The sequence below is a fragment of the Aythya fuligula genome, chromosome 3 (genome assembly GCF_009819795.1).
Source record: "Aythya fuligula isolate bAytFul2 chromosome 3, bAytFul2.pri, whole genome shotgun sequence".
Lineage (NCBI taxonomy): Eukaryota > Metazoa > Chordata > Aves > Anseriformes > Anatidae > Aythya > Aythya fuligula.
Genome location: NC_045561.1, coordinates 66697396 through 66713653, shown reverse-complemented (window position 1 = coordinate 66713653; position 16258 = coordinate 66697396). Strand labels below are relative to the sequence as shown.

At 33.0% G+C, this 16258-nt stretch overlaps 1 protein-coding gene across 3 annotated transcripts in view; it reads left to right on the top strand.

Annotated features, from left to right (window-relative positions):
* ASCC3 (activating signal cointegrator 1 complex subunit 3) overlaps positions 1–16258 on the top strand; it is a 280258-nt gene that overhangs the window by 165284 nt on the left and 98716 nt on the right. For all 3 annotated transcript variants that reach the window (XM_032184137.1, XM_032184135.1, XM_032184136.1), the window contains exons 15-16: positions 12215–12406; positions 12734–12958. In XM_032184137.1, coding sequence (XP_032040028.1) covers positions 12215–12406; positions 12734–12958 — 417 coding nt within the window. The remainder of the gene's footprint in view (positions 1–12214; positions 12407–12733; positions 12959–16258) is intronic.

The following is a 16258-nucleotide window of genomic DNA, read 5'->3' as shown; positions in this document are numbered from 1 at the left end:
GTCTGATGCTATCACAGAAGAGAGGCACAATAGGTTTTCCTCCAGCAAATGGTCACTGGGGATAGTGGAGGTAATACCAGTGCTGCAAGTAAGCGTAGCCTCTGTGTTTCTATTCTGTGCAAAACTTCTGGAGCAAGATAATCGGCCATTCCATATTTGGAGCTCAAAAAACAATTTAAAAATTGTCTGAAATCCCCAAATACAGAATTAGCAGAAGGAAATACTTCTGTTGAATAGCTTCAGAGATTTAGATTGGAATTCGCAAAGTAAAATATTCTTAGGTATGTAAACCAATTTCTAAAGGTGATATGATCACCAAGTTTGCTTTTCTGACATATCTTATTTATCTATATTATATATTATATTATTTTTATCGATTACTTTATATATCATATAATATTTTATATTGACTTCCAAAGAGCATGAGAAAATCAAGCAAAACAGTCAGAGCTTTAAAAATGTTTGTTACTCTAATCTAATTAAAAGTTCATAGGGATTACATGAGTCAAAGATTCTGCTCTCCTTTTATTCTGATTTTAATTCATAATACAGTAATACCATCTTGAAACCACTGAAATCTGATATACTGGTGATAACCCTGTAGTATGTGTGTGTTACAAAACTTCACAAATTTGATGTTTGCTTTAGCACGGAACCATGCCATTTGGTTCACTTCTGTGCCTTCTGGGAAAGTTTCTCTTCTTCCATACTGGAAAGCTATTAATATGCTTTGAAAGTGATTGCAGTGTGTTAGTTATAGAGTTGTTTTACATGGATAGTACTAGTTTTCACTCTTCATGTAAGGAAAAAAAAAAAATACACCTTTATTTGTGTATATATATATTTTTACATCGACTTCATTTTTTTTTTGCCATTTAAACAGCATGGAGATATTCAGTTCTAAAATGTTATTACTTACTTCAAGCAGTAAATTACACAGATACATTAGCTTTAAGGGAAGTGGATATTGTTTAGTATTTTCTTTCCTTCCAGAGTCATGGAATCACAGGATATGTTTGGAAGGAACCCAAAAGGGTCATTGAGTCAAACTCAATGTCCCAACAGCCCAGCAAATGCCGCATTACAGATACAAATTCAAATTCTAGGTAAAGCATTTTGCAAAGCCTTTTGAGATTGGGCTGCTCTTAACAGAAGGCAAAGTTGTGAGATGAGAAATATTTTTTCAGAGATGAAATGCATGAAGGATGTAATGATTTGAACAGATATGAATATTAATTGTAAAGAAGACTTCATATAATTAAAAGTGTTTTTTTTTTTTTTAAATGGAGCTCACAGTATGGCTTTTAACACTTTGAACAGTCATTAGCACTAATGTATGCACAACAACTAAACAGAATATGGAAACTGGAAATTAATCCAGGTTGGAGGGGGTCTGCTGAAGCAGCACAGCAACTCCCTTGTCATGTTTTGTGCTGCTATGCACTGCATTAAGTGAGAAAGTAGCAGTCTCCTTATTTTTTCCTCTGCCGTGTAGTTAATTCTCCATGGTATACTTAATATAGATGAGATATTTTCTTAAATTTCCTCTAAAATCTATGTGCTGTGTGGGCAAGACCTTTAAATTTGCTTGCTGAAGAAACTGTTTAGCCGGCTTTAAAATAATGGTTTACAGATTACAGTACCTTAACAATAGTGAACTCCTTAGTTTTCACAGAGGATTTCTAATCTTGTTTACAAAGCAGATGGTTGAACTAACATTGACGCAATATTTTTGTCTCATAATGTGTGTAAATATGTTGTAAAAATGATTTACAAAAAAAAAAGATATGTGTTCCTTTGCTCAAAGATGTCAGCTGTATGTGCTAGGTACATGCTTAAATTATGGTAGAGATAGAATACAATCTCTCAAAGCCAAATTTAATTGTAATTAATTGTCTCATCTGTGTGATTTTTAAACTTTACAGAGCAATTTTCATGCAGGCTTCATGAAGTACAAAATATAAATTTGATAATTTTATAATTACCAATTATAAATAATGTGACTGTAATAATGTGACATTATTAATAATGTGACTATAAAGGCTGGATATGGAGAGATTTTGTTGTTGGGGTTTTACTTTTTTTTTTCTTTTTAATAAAGTAAAGGAGAAAGGCATAATAAATATTAAAACCTTTCTCTCCCAAGGGATCTCATAATTTAGCAGAGGTCTGTTGGAATATCCCTCATTTGAACAGGATCTCATTGTAAAATCAAGCTCTCTTCTTTCTTTGAGCACCTGGTTTCCTCTGGTAAAAAGCCTAATAGTTGCTTCAGTTTAACTGACAATCTGTCTTTAAATTCCCAAGTCTGCTGGCCAAAAGACTGTAGTAATAATAAACTTTCTTGGTACACCACATATTAGATGCTACTTCTGTGCCCTTCCAGGTGTGTAAAGACACCGTGTTACCACTGAATCTGACTTTGCACAATTTATTCACAGGCTTCACAGTTGTACTCTGAGGCAGCAGAGATTGTGAGAGCAGCCTGCTTGCAGTTTGAGATAAAAATAATGAAAAAGACAACACAGTTGTCAAAGGTGTTGATAATATGCTGACTGCAGCATTGATCATAAGTCCTACAGATGATACATATCCCTATGATATGTTTTTTGTCCTGATCATACAGTGGTAAAAATTATGAAACAGTTAAGGCAAGGAGATAATTCTGAGAGAGGTAAAGTTATGGAAATTTGCTAAGGTGTGCATTTGAGTCAGGACATGGGCACAAGGAATAAAATATTCACAGGAAAGCAGGTCCCACAATTTATGGGTCTATTAATTTCCATATAGGTTTGTTGTTTTTTTTTCAGTACTTAGATAATTAATTATCACTCATAATTAATCAGAAGAGACTATATGAACATATGGAAAATCATAAACATCCATAAATTTTAATTTTCTTTTAAGGTTTTTCAGAAGTTTTTCTTATAAAATTTGACATTTGGTGACACTGAGCTACATCTCAAATCCTTGGAACTCTTGTAGAATAGCAAAGAGAAAGGAGGAATAAAACATCTTTGAATCTGAGAGTTGTATAATACATTGTTAATGCACAAAAAAAAGTATGCTAACCTTTTATGGGACGCTAATTACATCATGATTTTTCTTTTTTTTAATGGGTCTGGGTACTGTACATGTATCAAGTAAAAAAATATTTTTATCATGATGCAGATGTTCTGATGTGCTAGTTTTTTCTTGTTAAAGTTGAGGTTACGTAGTTCAAGTCAACTAATGAATTGAGAGCATAACTTGACTTTTTTTGTTTAGGAACTACTTTTATTCTACATTTTCTTTTATCATTTCTGCTTTACATTATGTTTATTTTTTTTCCATCTTGTAGGGCAGGAGCTAGAAAAATGAAAAGAACAAGCCACAATACCGAAACAAAAGACAACTAATACTTACAGTTTCTCTCTAAAAGGAAACAATTATTTTCCTGTTTTAAGATAAATGTTAGTTTTTTATGGTCCCACGTACTGATGCTGGTCGAAAGTTGTTTGAAAACCCTATGGATTATTAATTCATACTACACATTTACAATTACCTAAAAAACTTTAAAGAGAAATTCCTTTCTTCTGAAGAATCCTCAATATGTCACTTTGCATAGCTGAGAAGCTGCTGTGGACTGTTATAGTTTAATTATGAATTGAGAAATAAGCTTACTGTTTTACTGTTCACAGATGGATTTTATTTTCATGGCTCAGCAGAGTGGCAGTTTTGAGTATTACAGAGAAGCAAAGGAGGTGTTCTCAGATATAACAAATACTTCTACAGAAACCATGCAATATCAGATTTCTGTTGAAGCAGAAATATTGAAATTTCTGCACAGTTAAGCACAGCAACAAAAGGCTTAACTAGGTCTCTAGAGGATGTCAGTATTTGAACTGAAACAGGTACAAATTCATCCTTGCTGTTGCCATTCTGCCCTTGCATGTCATCAAACTCTCCCTGTATCAATTTCTTTTCATTGTTGTATGTGTTCCCTACTGGCTAGTTTCTATAACAGCAGGCTGAAAACACCTTCTGCTGCCAGCAAAATGGACCAAGACTGATGACTCCTTCATTGCTGCAGTCCAAGCGTTTAACAAATATGGCAGCAGAGCTTCTTGTCTCAAGGGCCAGAGAAGTATAGATACTTTTCTGCATTTTATATATTTCATACATCTATTCCCAGGGAGAGAATAGTATGATTCTAAATTGATGAGAAAGAAAACCAAAGCTTTATATGATTTTGCATGCATTTGAAAATCCTGTTATAAAATTAATTCAATTTTAATTGATGTTCATTTTTATGTTATTGCTAAGCTGAAATATTTTAACACTTCTGTTCACTGTAGAGTGCAGATTTACATCATACTGAAGTAGTGCAAAAATGTCTTTGCATAATTTATATTACATTTTCTATAAACAATAGAAATATTTTTATCATTCTACAAAATATGAAAATTAATTAGGAAATTAAATGTGTATTTTATTCTTCTTGTATTTTCACTAATTCATGGTGCTAAGCTGGGTCATTTCCTTTCTGAACCTAGTGCTGGTTCCCATTTGTGTTTACATAGAATTGTTTTTCATTTTAAGTTCTTAAACCTTGTTACCTGAGTACCATTAATTCCTTCAGTTGTAAGATAAGACACCCCGGTCTGGCTTTACCTGAAAAGTTACACTGTTCCATGTTATTAAATTATAAAATGTTACAGTTACACTGGTTCATGTTATTAAATTCTGGTTCAAATTGAGTTAGTGTGTTATCTATACAAATAGGCGGGTTTTGTTTGTTTGTTTTTCTTTTTTCTTTCTTTCTTTTTTTTTTTTTTTTTTTCTTTATAACAGCTGTATTTACAGAATTCATTTTAATTTAAAAAGAAAAATAGCTTCCCAAGTTTTTTTCTTCAAAGAATTTCTGCAAACACCTGCTCTGTAATAAATAAATAAAATGATGGCTTTGAAGAAATGAGGCTATTATTTCAGTCATAGCTTGCATAGGTTTCTTGGCAGTTGTTCCTAATTGTCCGGACTTTTCCTCCTTTCTATTTTTAGTGCAGTTCTGCTAATTGTGGTTTAAATACACTGAAACAGAATTCTTTGAACTCTGCAGGGACTTTCTCTGTGTTTTACAAATAACAGCAAATCAGTATGTTATATAGACCTGAAGTATTTTGAAAACTTACACTGAAGAGGGTTAGGGTTAGCTCTGTTCTGGTGAAAATTATGTGCACCTGTGTGTATGTGTAGAGAGAATTACTTTTAGTGCAACAACTGAAAAGCAGTCTGTGCTCCACTGAGGAATAAGGACAGATTCCTATTCTAAACAAGTATTTATAAATTATAAATTGACAGGAGACAACCCTCAATATATGAAACCTGCCTACACGCAAAGAAGAGAAGGTTCAGAAGAAAAACGGTAGTAATACTATAATAAAGAAAATTAGTCCTGTGTTCTGTTCCTTATGTTGTTCATTCAAAGAATTGTTATCCTTACATTTATATTGATAGGATATGCTACTGAGGAATATGTTTAAGCAAAGCAGTCACACTACTCTCCTTTCTTTCTCCTTCAGACGTATTTTTAGAGCACTTTACAAAAGTTACTGAGGTGATTTCAGTAAATTGATCAGAGCAGTAACTCATAGGTTTAAACAATTCTAACTTTAATACAGTGAACTTAAATCTCCAGAGGGAGACAATTAGATTATTGACTCTTCCAGGAGAAATTCAAACTGACTCACATTTGTTTGCCAGAATTACCTTCTTCAAATACTATCTTGCCAGGTACCTGCTAATTATAACTCAGTAAAAGAGTAAGTGTTGGACAGAGATATTACTTCAGGATATCTATACAAAGTTAATAGATAGATACATTTTAAAAGTGAAGGTTTAGAGAATGAGCGTGCATACTTATTAAGTAGAATAGCATATTGGCCAGCCTGCATCCGTCTACATTCAGTGATCTACTAGGTCATGCAAGTCCTTTCCACTGAGTTAGAGCTCTTGGTAGTCTGAGTTCTCCACAGGAACCAGCTGCAGTGTGAGCAGTGATGCCAGTGCTGCTGTTCCCAGGAAAGAGCAAGAGAAGTAGTGAGAGGGCATATCAACAAAGAAGCACTACCTCAATCCAGTGTATTAAACTGTTGGGTATCATTTTCAAAGTGACATATATAACTTTATAGAAGAGCTTCGTGACAAGTCATTTATATGTGATTTAGAAGGTTTTTACAGCCAGACGGTAAATAACAGCACCTTTATTTCTGTCAACATAAATCAGCCAATGAACAAATCTCCTGTCATTTTTTAATAAGTAAATAAAGAAATAAACTTCTTTGATTTCATATTCTTTAAGCTATATGTAATAAATCTGTGCCCTTGTTATCTGCTTCCTCCAGTTTCAATTTATTATACAATTTGCCTGCATCGTGACATCATCAATGTAGGCATCTCTAATTTGAAATCTATAAACTAAGTCTTCTTAAAGTAGCATTCCTTCTGTCCCTAATCTTGATGTAGGGCAGAGAACATTAATAGGTCAGGCAATTATAAATTTAGGTAAACAGGTTCTTAGGAAGGGAGCTGTGTCTGATAGAAGTCCTCTCTTTTTGTCTAGATTTCATATTTTCTGGAAGAATTAATTTTATTTTTTTCTTAATATCAGTTACAGGGCTCCCTATTCTAAAGCATAGATGTATTTGAAAATTTTATATATTATGTTTAATATAATGTAAATATAATTTACATTAAAGTAAATAATTTATGTTGTTTCTTAAGAGATAGGAAGTAAGACAAGATAGGGACCAATAGTTTAGTATATATTCATCACAGCAACGTAGTCAACTTTTAAATCCTTGAGGGAAAAATTATTTGAAAAGCTAATTCTTTGCTTCTGTAATAAAATACTAATTTAATTTTGCTCCTGCTGCATAACGTGACACTTCATCCTTGCCCTAGAAACAAATGCTGATAGCTTAGTTATTATGCAGACAGTACAAGTTGAATAATACAAATAAAAGTTCTAACTCATAAAAGAGAGTCCTCAGGTAAAATCATTATAGCTCAGATGCATTCCTTTTTTCTCCCTTTAGACTCCAATATATTTTTCTTCAAGTTCAGTTTCTTGCATAAACTCTGTGATATTGTTACTGCTTGTCATCATGGTTTAGTATTTTCTCTGTATTTCATATTTTTGTTCTAACTGTGCACCTTAAAGTCATGTTTGTTTTTTTTTCTCCTGTAATAAGAAACTATTATATTTTGACTTCATACTTAAGGAGCCCTTGTCATAGATATTTTGTCACTATCTAAATTTTTATCTCTCCCCTTTGAAACAGCGGTTTTAAATAATAGAATATGGTTTGGCTTGTATAGATTAATTAATATGTAATATTAAAATAGTGAATTCTGAAAAGCAAAAATAGTGAATGCAATCCTAAAACAAAACCATGCAATCCTGTGAGCATTTCTTTCCCTTTCTCTTGGTCCTTATATATACTGCTGTTCTGATAGGTTTCTCTCTTCACTTCCTAAATGGATGAAAACTTATTTTATTTTACCTTAATCTCACAAATTTTGAAATGGAGTCAGTATTTTTTAAGTGAGGTAGGAAGAGAAGATTCAGCAGTGAAATTAATTGGAATTAAAGGAAGCTCGTTTTGTTGCAACTTAAAAAAATTCAGGTTAGCCAGAGAATTACATTTTCTGATGTCTTTAGGAATGTTACAAATTAGTTGTTTTGGAAATAACTGAGCTGCATTCATCACACAGTAGTAACACTAATTAAAGTTACCATTCATTGAAAGCTGCAGCAAAAGATACCTTATTTTGTGTGTTTTAGATGTCTGTGATACCTGTGCTGAGTGCAAGCACTCAGCAAATGAAGCTAACAAGGCCTCAAAATTAAGAGCTGGTACTTCGTAGGGTGTAAAGAATGAACGATGGGAATAAATTGCTCAGAATTGTTCAAACCAGTGAACAAATACGAAGGTGCATTCTGAGCAAACTACAAGTGCCGCCCTATTGTGAACTCCACAGAAGGGAAATTACAATGATTGAGTCTTACAGTCATAAGCATGAAGTTTTGCTGTAGTTAAGGTGATTGTGAGAAAAATACTAGAACAGTCTGTGCCATTTCTTTTGCTGGAAGAAAATTCATGATAGTAAAAAACTGTGTTATTAGTGGAAAAAAACGACCAACATTCAAAGTTGCAAACAAGTTTTTTCAGAACGAGGAAGCATGAAGAAGAAATAAGTAATATATAGAAAGAAAAATAAAATATGATTTTACCAAGTAGTGGCAATATTAGTCTGTCCTAATTAGCGTATTAATCAGAGATTAACAAAAAGACATTAACTGAAGTTTCAATTATTCGTAGCTGCTTCTTGTAATCAAGCTTTATTGCTCTTTTTTACTTGTTTTTTAGATAAAATAAGAAAAAAAAATAGCTATAAGCCTGTTGAAAATTTAATTCTTTATGGCCAATGATGTATTCAGACAAAAAGCATGCATCACATAGTCTTTATGAATGACAATACCTTTGTGATACCAGGTGCAAGCAGAAGGTAAAGAAGTGTGAAGAGTTATCTCTAAAGGTTGTTTAAATATTTTTTCTTTTATGTGTGCTTCATTTCTAATTAAAATTAAAAAACATATTCTTAAGTGTCTAATTGCAGCATTTTTAATATCTTAATCAAGAAGTACATGAAATTCAAAACTCTGAAAGGAGAAATGTAGGTGACAGCAAACTAAACTAGGAATTTATTTAATGCATAGTATTTTAAATGCACATGCACATGTAAGCAAAGGTCATAAATCTGCAGCCCTCTTGAGCAATAAGGGAGAGGAAAGAAAATCAATTCTAATCAGGCGACCAGTGCCAGACCTCATAACAACGACTTCTCCCTGCACCTGAGACACTTAGTACTATTTCATATACATTTTAAGCAAAATGCTTTAGTCTGTAATAGGAAAAGATGGGGGTACTGAAACTTTTAATAGTTTCACTTCTGTTATATAGTAATTACTTGTTTTGTTGTCTCTGAAATCATTTAATTCTAGATTTAACAGAACAGCCATGCAATTCATTGAAGCGAAATCTTAGGAGGTCTGTTTGCAAATATGCTGCCATTAATGGATATATGTTGTGAAAGCAGTCTTCCAAGCCATCCTGAGATATCTTTTGATATTTTTTGAGAAACATTTTCTCAAGTGTTTGTAGAATTTGGTTACTTAGTTGTTCTTGAACTAACTTGCCTGCTATCTCTGTAATTTAAAATGTCCACGAATTTATGAAAGAAAATCAAGTCAATTTCTGTACAGTTAATGGAAACATCATCATTTTCAGGATTTTAGATAGTTATTTTATTGGATTGTCATTTGTTTTTTGCTATGTCAAAAATAAGCTTTGAGTTTTTCATTTAAAAATTAGATGTTTAAAAAAATACAAATGAACATTTTGATGATGAAATAAAACATACAGGTTGTTTGGCTTAATGTCTGTAAAATTTCATGTAATGCATCTCTATATTGGTTGCTCCTCAGCCTGTAAGTCTAGCACATCACAGATTCAATAAATGTTTAGACAAAACCTATGAATATTAAATATTCCAAACATATTATTTTAGAAAAATTGGTAGATTTTAGGAGCATTTAAATATACTTTCTTAACATGCAACAGCATGTATATAGTTGTAACTAGATATTTTTACGTGATTAATTAATCTTAAGCTTATAAGTACTTGGGTTATAGTCAAGATTGTCATTGCCACATGTTAATGGCAAATATTTCTGGCATACAGTGTTCCCTTTCCTCCTCCTTTTTTCCTGTGTTCACATTCTCAGGTACCTTTCTCTGAGTTAGTGATAATGTACATCCTTTAACTATAAACAAAAAGTAGTTTCCTTCTCTATATAGCATAAGATTTTATTCTTCTACTTTCCCATTAGTAAATTGGTCTGTCTTTCAACCACATTATACAACGTAAACAATCAGGTTACAAACAGAATTATGTACTTTTTAAATTGTGGAGGTTTAAGTGCAGGATTTGGCTTTTTTCAGCTACAGATAATTTTTACAGTGTAATATTTGATATTGAATAATTGTGCTTTCTGAAAAAATAGTTACATTAATACCTTTAAAATAGATGTGTGTGACCAATAAAAGCTCTACTAAAAAATTGGAATGTCTGATGGTTGTCATACCACATAGGAAGATTTACTTTATTTAAGATACAAGTTAATTTCATTACTAAATGATTACAGAAAGTTCTGAACATAGTCAAGATCAATTCAAATTCTTAGCTTTCCAACTGAAGTGAATTTTCCACATGCCTTTCTTCTGTGGGATTTGTTGCTGATACACTATCAATGCAGTCCTTGGTGCATTTGTGTTCTTTATGAAGTATTTCTTTTCATTCTCTGGCTCATAAAACAATGGTGCGTGAACTGCACAACCACTTTTTCAACTTCTTTTTTATTCATTTTTACACACTGCAGTGCAAATTAAATTTGCCAAAAAATCTTGTGTAGTTAAAAGCTGAATTTGATTTCCTTTAAATGAATAGTAAATAATTACAGCTAAAGCAGAAAAGATCAGATATTGAGAAACTGGATAATTATGAAGCTAAGAAAATGTTTTTCCTACAGTATTTTTCTTTTCATGTCCTCTTTTATAATTGCATTCCCATCTCCCTATTTATTCCTGTGTTTGCAGAGATTTATTGTTCATGTTTGGCAGTATGCCAGTAATATGAACTATATTTTTCTTTACTTTACCCACTCTGTATCCCTTAAGTCAACTTTCAGTGGCTGTATGTCAGATACTAGTAAATATACAGTCTGGAGAGGAGAAAAAAAAAAAAAAAAGAGAGAGAGAGAAAAAAAAACATAATTTGATCTAGAAATAATTCACTATAATATACAGGGCTGAAAGTACAGTGCCAGAGTTAAAATACCCTTAACTCTTCTGTGGTCTATAGAAAAGTACCGATTTTCTGTTGGCAATGATAATAAAGAAATCTATTTTAGGGAAAGATCAGAGTGGTCATTACCACAACCCCCCTGGTGTCATAGCCAGCAGTGATCTGTTTTGGAAAGTAGTGGTATTCAAAAGAGATGGGAGGAAAATCAGTAGTTTTTGTGGCAAATCAGTACGTTGAAACATGAAAATCTGAGGAACCAATAGCCAGGGCCAAGGTTATAAGAGTTTTCATAAAGCATGCTTTGTGGCCTCATAGGTAAGCTCATACAACCTTGTTTGAAGGTCATTTATTCCAGTTTACACTAGGACTGTTCTGCCCTTCCTCCTGTCATCTTAGTTATAATGAAAGAGCTGTACCTTTTGTGATGCTTGAGCGTTAGCCTAAACCCATGTTTCTGAAAAGAAAGAGAATGGTTCCCATTCGGCTAAAATGGCATAAGCTCTAGAGGTTTGGGTTTCCTGTGTAAATGGCTGGGTTTCTCTTTTCCTTCCCTGTTGTTTCTGGAAGACACACTCCAAAGCAATTCAAGTTTCAGATTTTAGTATTTGGAAGGAATATTAGCTTTTCTTAACTTTGAGTCCCTATTCAGTTTAGGGGAAGCATGGCAAAGCTAGCACCCAGAAATAAGGGAGACATTCTTATGGGGATCTTACTTGGAGGGAGTCTGGAAGACCTGTGATTTTTGCTAACTGAGATCCCAGCCTCCTGTGCATGGCAGGATGTAAATGTGAAAATGAGGGGTAGGTGAACAGTTTGGTTAGATAGTGTGAACTTCTTAATCCACACTGTGCCAAGATGATGCAATGGCTGGAGGTGGGAAGGGTATCCCTTTCGTAATGTTAAGTATGGTTTGTGGCCTGCTACTTAAGCCTGTTCTAGCTGCTTGCATAGTCTGAAAGAGTTTATTTTAAGTAAAAGAAGTACATGAATTGTCTGTTTTCAGTGTTCATGCTGGTTATCCCTAAATCTGGGTCTCGGTTTTACATGAAGCTCTATTTTTTTAAATAGTATTCTTTTGAACAATTAAGTATATATTCTTTGGAAAGTAAGAATAAAATTCAAATTAATTTATAGCAAATTGTGAGCTATTGGTGCTGAGAAAAAGCTTGACATTAATAGAAATAGTTCCTTTCATATGATTCATAATAATTTTTTTTTCTTCCTTTTTTTTTTTTTTTTTTTTTAATACAGGGCTTCTTGTACTGTAATTGGAAGTGAATTTAATTTTTATGCTTGTCTATTCTAGGTACAGAGATCCAGAAATAAGCAGTTACGTGAGCTGTTTCCAGATGGATTTAGCATTCATCATGCAGGAATGCTGCGGCAAGACAGAAGTTTGGTTGAAAACTTGTTTTCTAATGGACATATCAAAGTCCTAGTTTGTACAGCTACACTTGCCTGGGGTGTCAATCTTCCTGCTCATGCTGTTGTTATTAAGGTAAGAGATGATATACTCTGCACATGGTTATCTGTCTTAAAAGAAAACTGTGAAGAAGCACAGATAGTAAGATATTTATTGTGGGTTTGGGGGCTGGAGGGGAAATGTCTGATTGACTTGAAATGTTATTTATATCTCATTAAACTGATTCTCACCAGTGGGAGTCTAGTTTGTATAGTAAAGATTTAAATATATCAAAGATTATGAGAGGATTAGTTAAAGTACACTTCTGAAATCATGCTGTATTTGCCTAATTTCAGTATTCAGCTCATCAGGATTATATTCATGTGTATTTATGTTAATTTTTATTAACTTTTCCTCAACCAGGGAACACAAATATATGCTGCAAAAAGAGGCTCCTTTGTTGACCTTGGAATTCTAGATGTCATGCAGATATTTGGTCGAGCCGGAAGGCCTCAGTTTGACAAATTCGGAGAAGGCATCATTATTACAACTCATGATAAACTCAGTCATTACCTGACTCTTCTTACTCAGCAGAATCCAATTGAAAGCCAGTTTCTTGAAAGTCTTGCAGACAACCTAAATGCAGAGGTAACTTTTGAATTATTTAGCACAAATAGCAACTCTAACAGCAATAATATTATTTGGAAAAAAAAAAAAAAAAACACGTTATTTTCACACATGAAATATCTAAAATGGAATTTCCATATATTACTGTGAGTCTTTAAGTGTATATTTTAAAGAGGAACGAACTGTTAGACATTAAAATATTGCAGGCCTTACACAAAAGGTAATAGATAATAGAACTTGTGTGGAGGGTCAAATATCATTAAGATAAAGCTGTAGAAACACCTAGCATTTACATTTAATCAGAAGTGCCTTATTAAAATTTAAGCAGTAAGTATTCTACATAACTTCAAATTGAAATCTTCAAGAAATTAAAGCACATCTTTATATTAATAAACTCACTTCATTTGGTTGACCACAATATACAAGGAGAATAATGTACTTGGCTTACACTCTTCTCTTTGGTCTCACTTTCACAGTTTCTCAGTTTCACAACTGCTTTATTATAAAATGCAAGTTCTCAGTTTACTTCAGGTTCAAAGAAAACACATCCGAAGATGTAAAGATTTGTGCTAAGACTGAGAGTACTGACCTCCATTATATTAAAACTATTCAAAAGCTAAGCACACACACTTCTTTAAAAGGAGCCTTCAGAAATTTAACCATGCTTAAATGAAGAAAAGAATGTAGTTTTACAAACACCCTTATGGTTTCTTCAGTGAAAGTAAAGGAGTTCAGCTAGACTGAAATGTCCAGTGACATCTTAAAAGTGATTATGATTCTTAAAGATGTGAAATTTGTTTGGTCTATTAGTGATGGTCTTGCTATTTTAAGATGCTTTTTCTGTTTTGTCTATATAATTCTAGTATATTTTGGTATTTTTTCTGCCTTATCATCACTTTAAAGTTATTTCAGCATTTCAGTTATTCAATCATGAATAATAATTTTAAAAGGAAATTCTGGAAGGGAGCAGAAATGGATGCGGTGACCTTTTAGAATGTCAAGATTCATCCCTTGATTCTTCTTTAAAAATGACTAAGTTTGATAATTCACGTTTAAAAAAAATCTTTTAAGGTTTCTTGTAAGTTATTGATTCAGTTCCTGTTAATAGGAAAATTCTCTGTTCGAGTATTCTCCCTATATCCAAGTTCTGTCACACATCAGAACTCGAATAAGGTTTAGCTGTGATGCAAATATTTCCTTACAGCTATTCCTCTTTAACTCAAGTTTCTGAAGTGGTCTGAGTACAGTCAGGAAGAGAGAAATTAAACTCTCCCAGCACATGGGATCCAAATGTGAGGAGAAAGAGCCATTTGCAATTTTCCCAAACCTCTTCATCACATTAATAAAAATAGTTTAAGTCCTAAAGTTGGTTGTGAAAGCCAGGATTGCTTGCACTTTTCAGCACCCTAAAAATTAGCAGGGATAGGTTTGGTCCTAAGTCATAAAATACCTTCAGATCTAGGCTTCCTCTTTAGTGAGTGAGACACAAGGTGCATTCCTAGAGGACATTTTGTTGTTGTTGTTGTTGTGTTTTTGTTTGGTTGGTTGTTGTTGTTATTACTATCATTATTATTATTATTATTATTTTATTCTTTATACTCTCTCTCTGAAGTATTTCAAGTACTTAACTTTAAATATGCTTCTTACTCTTCGGTTCCTCCAGTTAAGTAAAACGAATGTGGTTCCACACATACAGCTTGTTTTGTACCTTAATGAAAACAGAAATTTGGAAAAACAGAATAGAATCTAATCTATTACCTGTGACGAGCTATAAACAAATGTATTTCTTATTATTTAGAATACTTTTTCCTTTACCTCTACCTGAGAGTTAGTCAAAACTTCTTGTTCAGAGAACATACTACCTCAATAGAGTAACTTCTGCTGATAGTCTGTACAATTCAGTAAGGTGTGCAGTATCTGAACTTCAAAAGTCAAAAGTATTTGAAAAATATTTCAGCTCTGGATATAACAGTTGAAAAAGATGTGATCACTTTGACAAGTCCTTTTTTTTTTTTTTCTGGGAAATCTCTTAACTGCAGCATGTATGGTGCAAGATTCTTGTTACATAGATGAAAAATTCCCATTTGTGTTAGAATCATATCTTGCATGCCCATATTGAAGGTATTCATAATGAAACAGAGTTCTAAACAGAGGACAAATACATAGCATAAGTAAAGAGCTTTTCAGTGGACGTCACATACTTTCTGATGAAGGAATAAAGAGTTGAATATTTTCTTCACAACAAAGAACTTATGTTCTGTTTTTTATTTTTTTATTTTTTTATTTATTTTTTTTTTTAGTATTTTTATTTTATTTTGATGGTGGAACTCTAGTTCCTCCCACCTGTCAGGTCAGTGTAGAATTACAAAAACAATTTGCAATAAGCACCTTTTGAGAAGTGGGTCAGTGTAGATCTCTGTGATTGACTTATAGTAAAAGACAAATGGCATAGCTGTACACTGCTGTTTTTTTCAGGCATGTTCTGTGTTGCTCCAAATTGTCTAGAAGTTATGTGGATGTGCTAATGTGCCTAACTGAATTATGTAAGGAATCTCTTGTATTCCTTCCACAGAGCTCCAGCAGAAAAGCTAAGGGTTTTTTTGTTTGTTTGCTGTATGTCTGTGTGCAGAAAATACTGTATTGATTTACTTTAAAACATTTTGTTTATTTAGTTTAGCAAAAGAAAGTTTCCAAGGAAGTACAAAAGCTCTCTCACTAGCTGGGAACTAGAGCTACAAGAAAGAAAAAACATAATTTTGGCCAATATTGGAAGAAGAATGAATTGCACTGTGATCTGGAACAGCCCTCCTTTTAGGAGTAGTGGAGATAAAAGAAGTCTACTTTCTAATGTGGTGAAGATGGTGTTAATATGATGTGATTGCATTTGAGAAAAAGAAGATTTGACTTGAAACTCGAGTTTCAGTACTGTTTCCTCTCATCTGGTAATGCTTCATTAAGACAGTATAAGATATTAGCTATTCACTTCCAGCATATGATATTCTGGAGAGGGAAGAAGGGAGGGTGGTTTTAACAGGTTGCTCCTCTAATCTGAGCTGTAGTTCCAAAATGCAGAAATCTTCTGGCAATTCCAGAAATCACAGGGGACTGTTGTATGGCAGCTTAAGGGGAGTTGTTGTTTTTTTTTTTTGTTTGTGTGTTTGGTGTTGTTGTTTGGTGTTGTTTTTTGTTGTTGTTTGTTTATTTGTTTGTTTTCCTTAGAGTACAAGTGAATTTACATTCATTGAACTTTCTACGCAGAAGAAAAAAATAAATTAAATCACAGAATGGTTTGGGCTGGAAGGGACCTTAAAGCCCATCCAG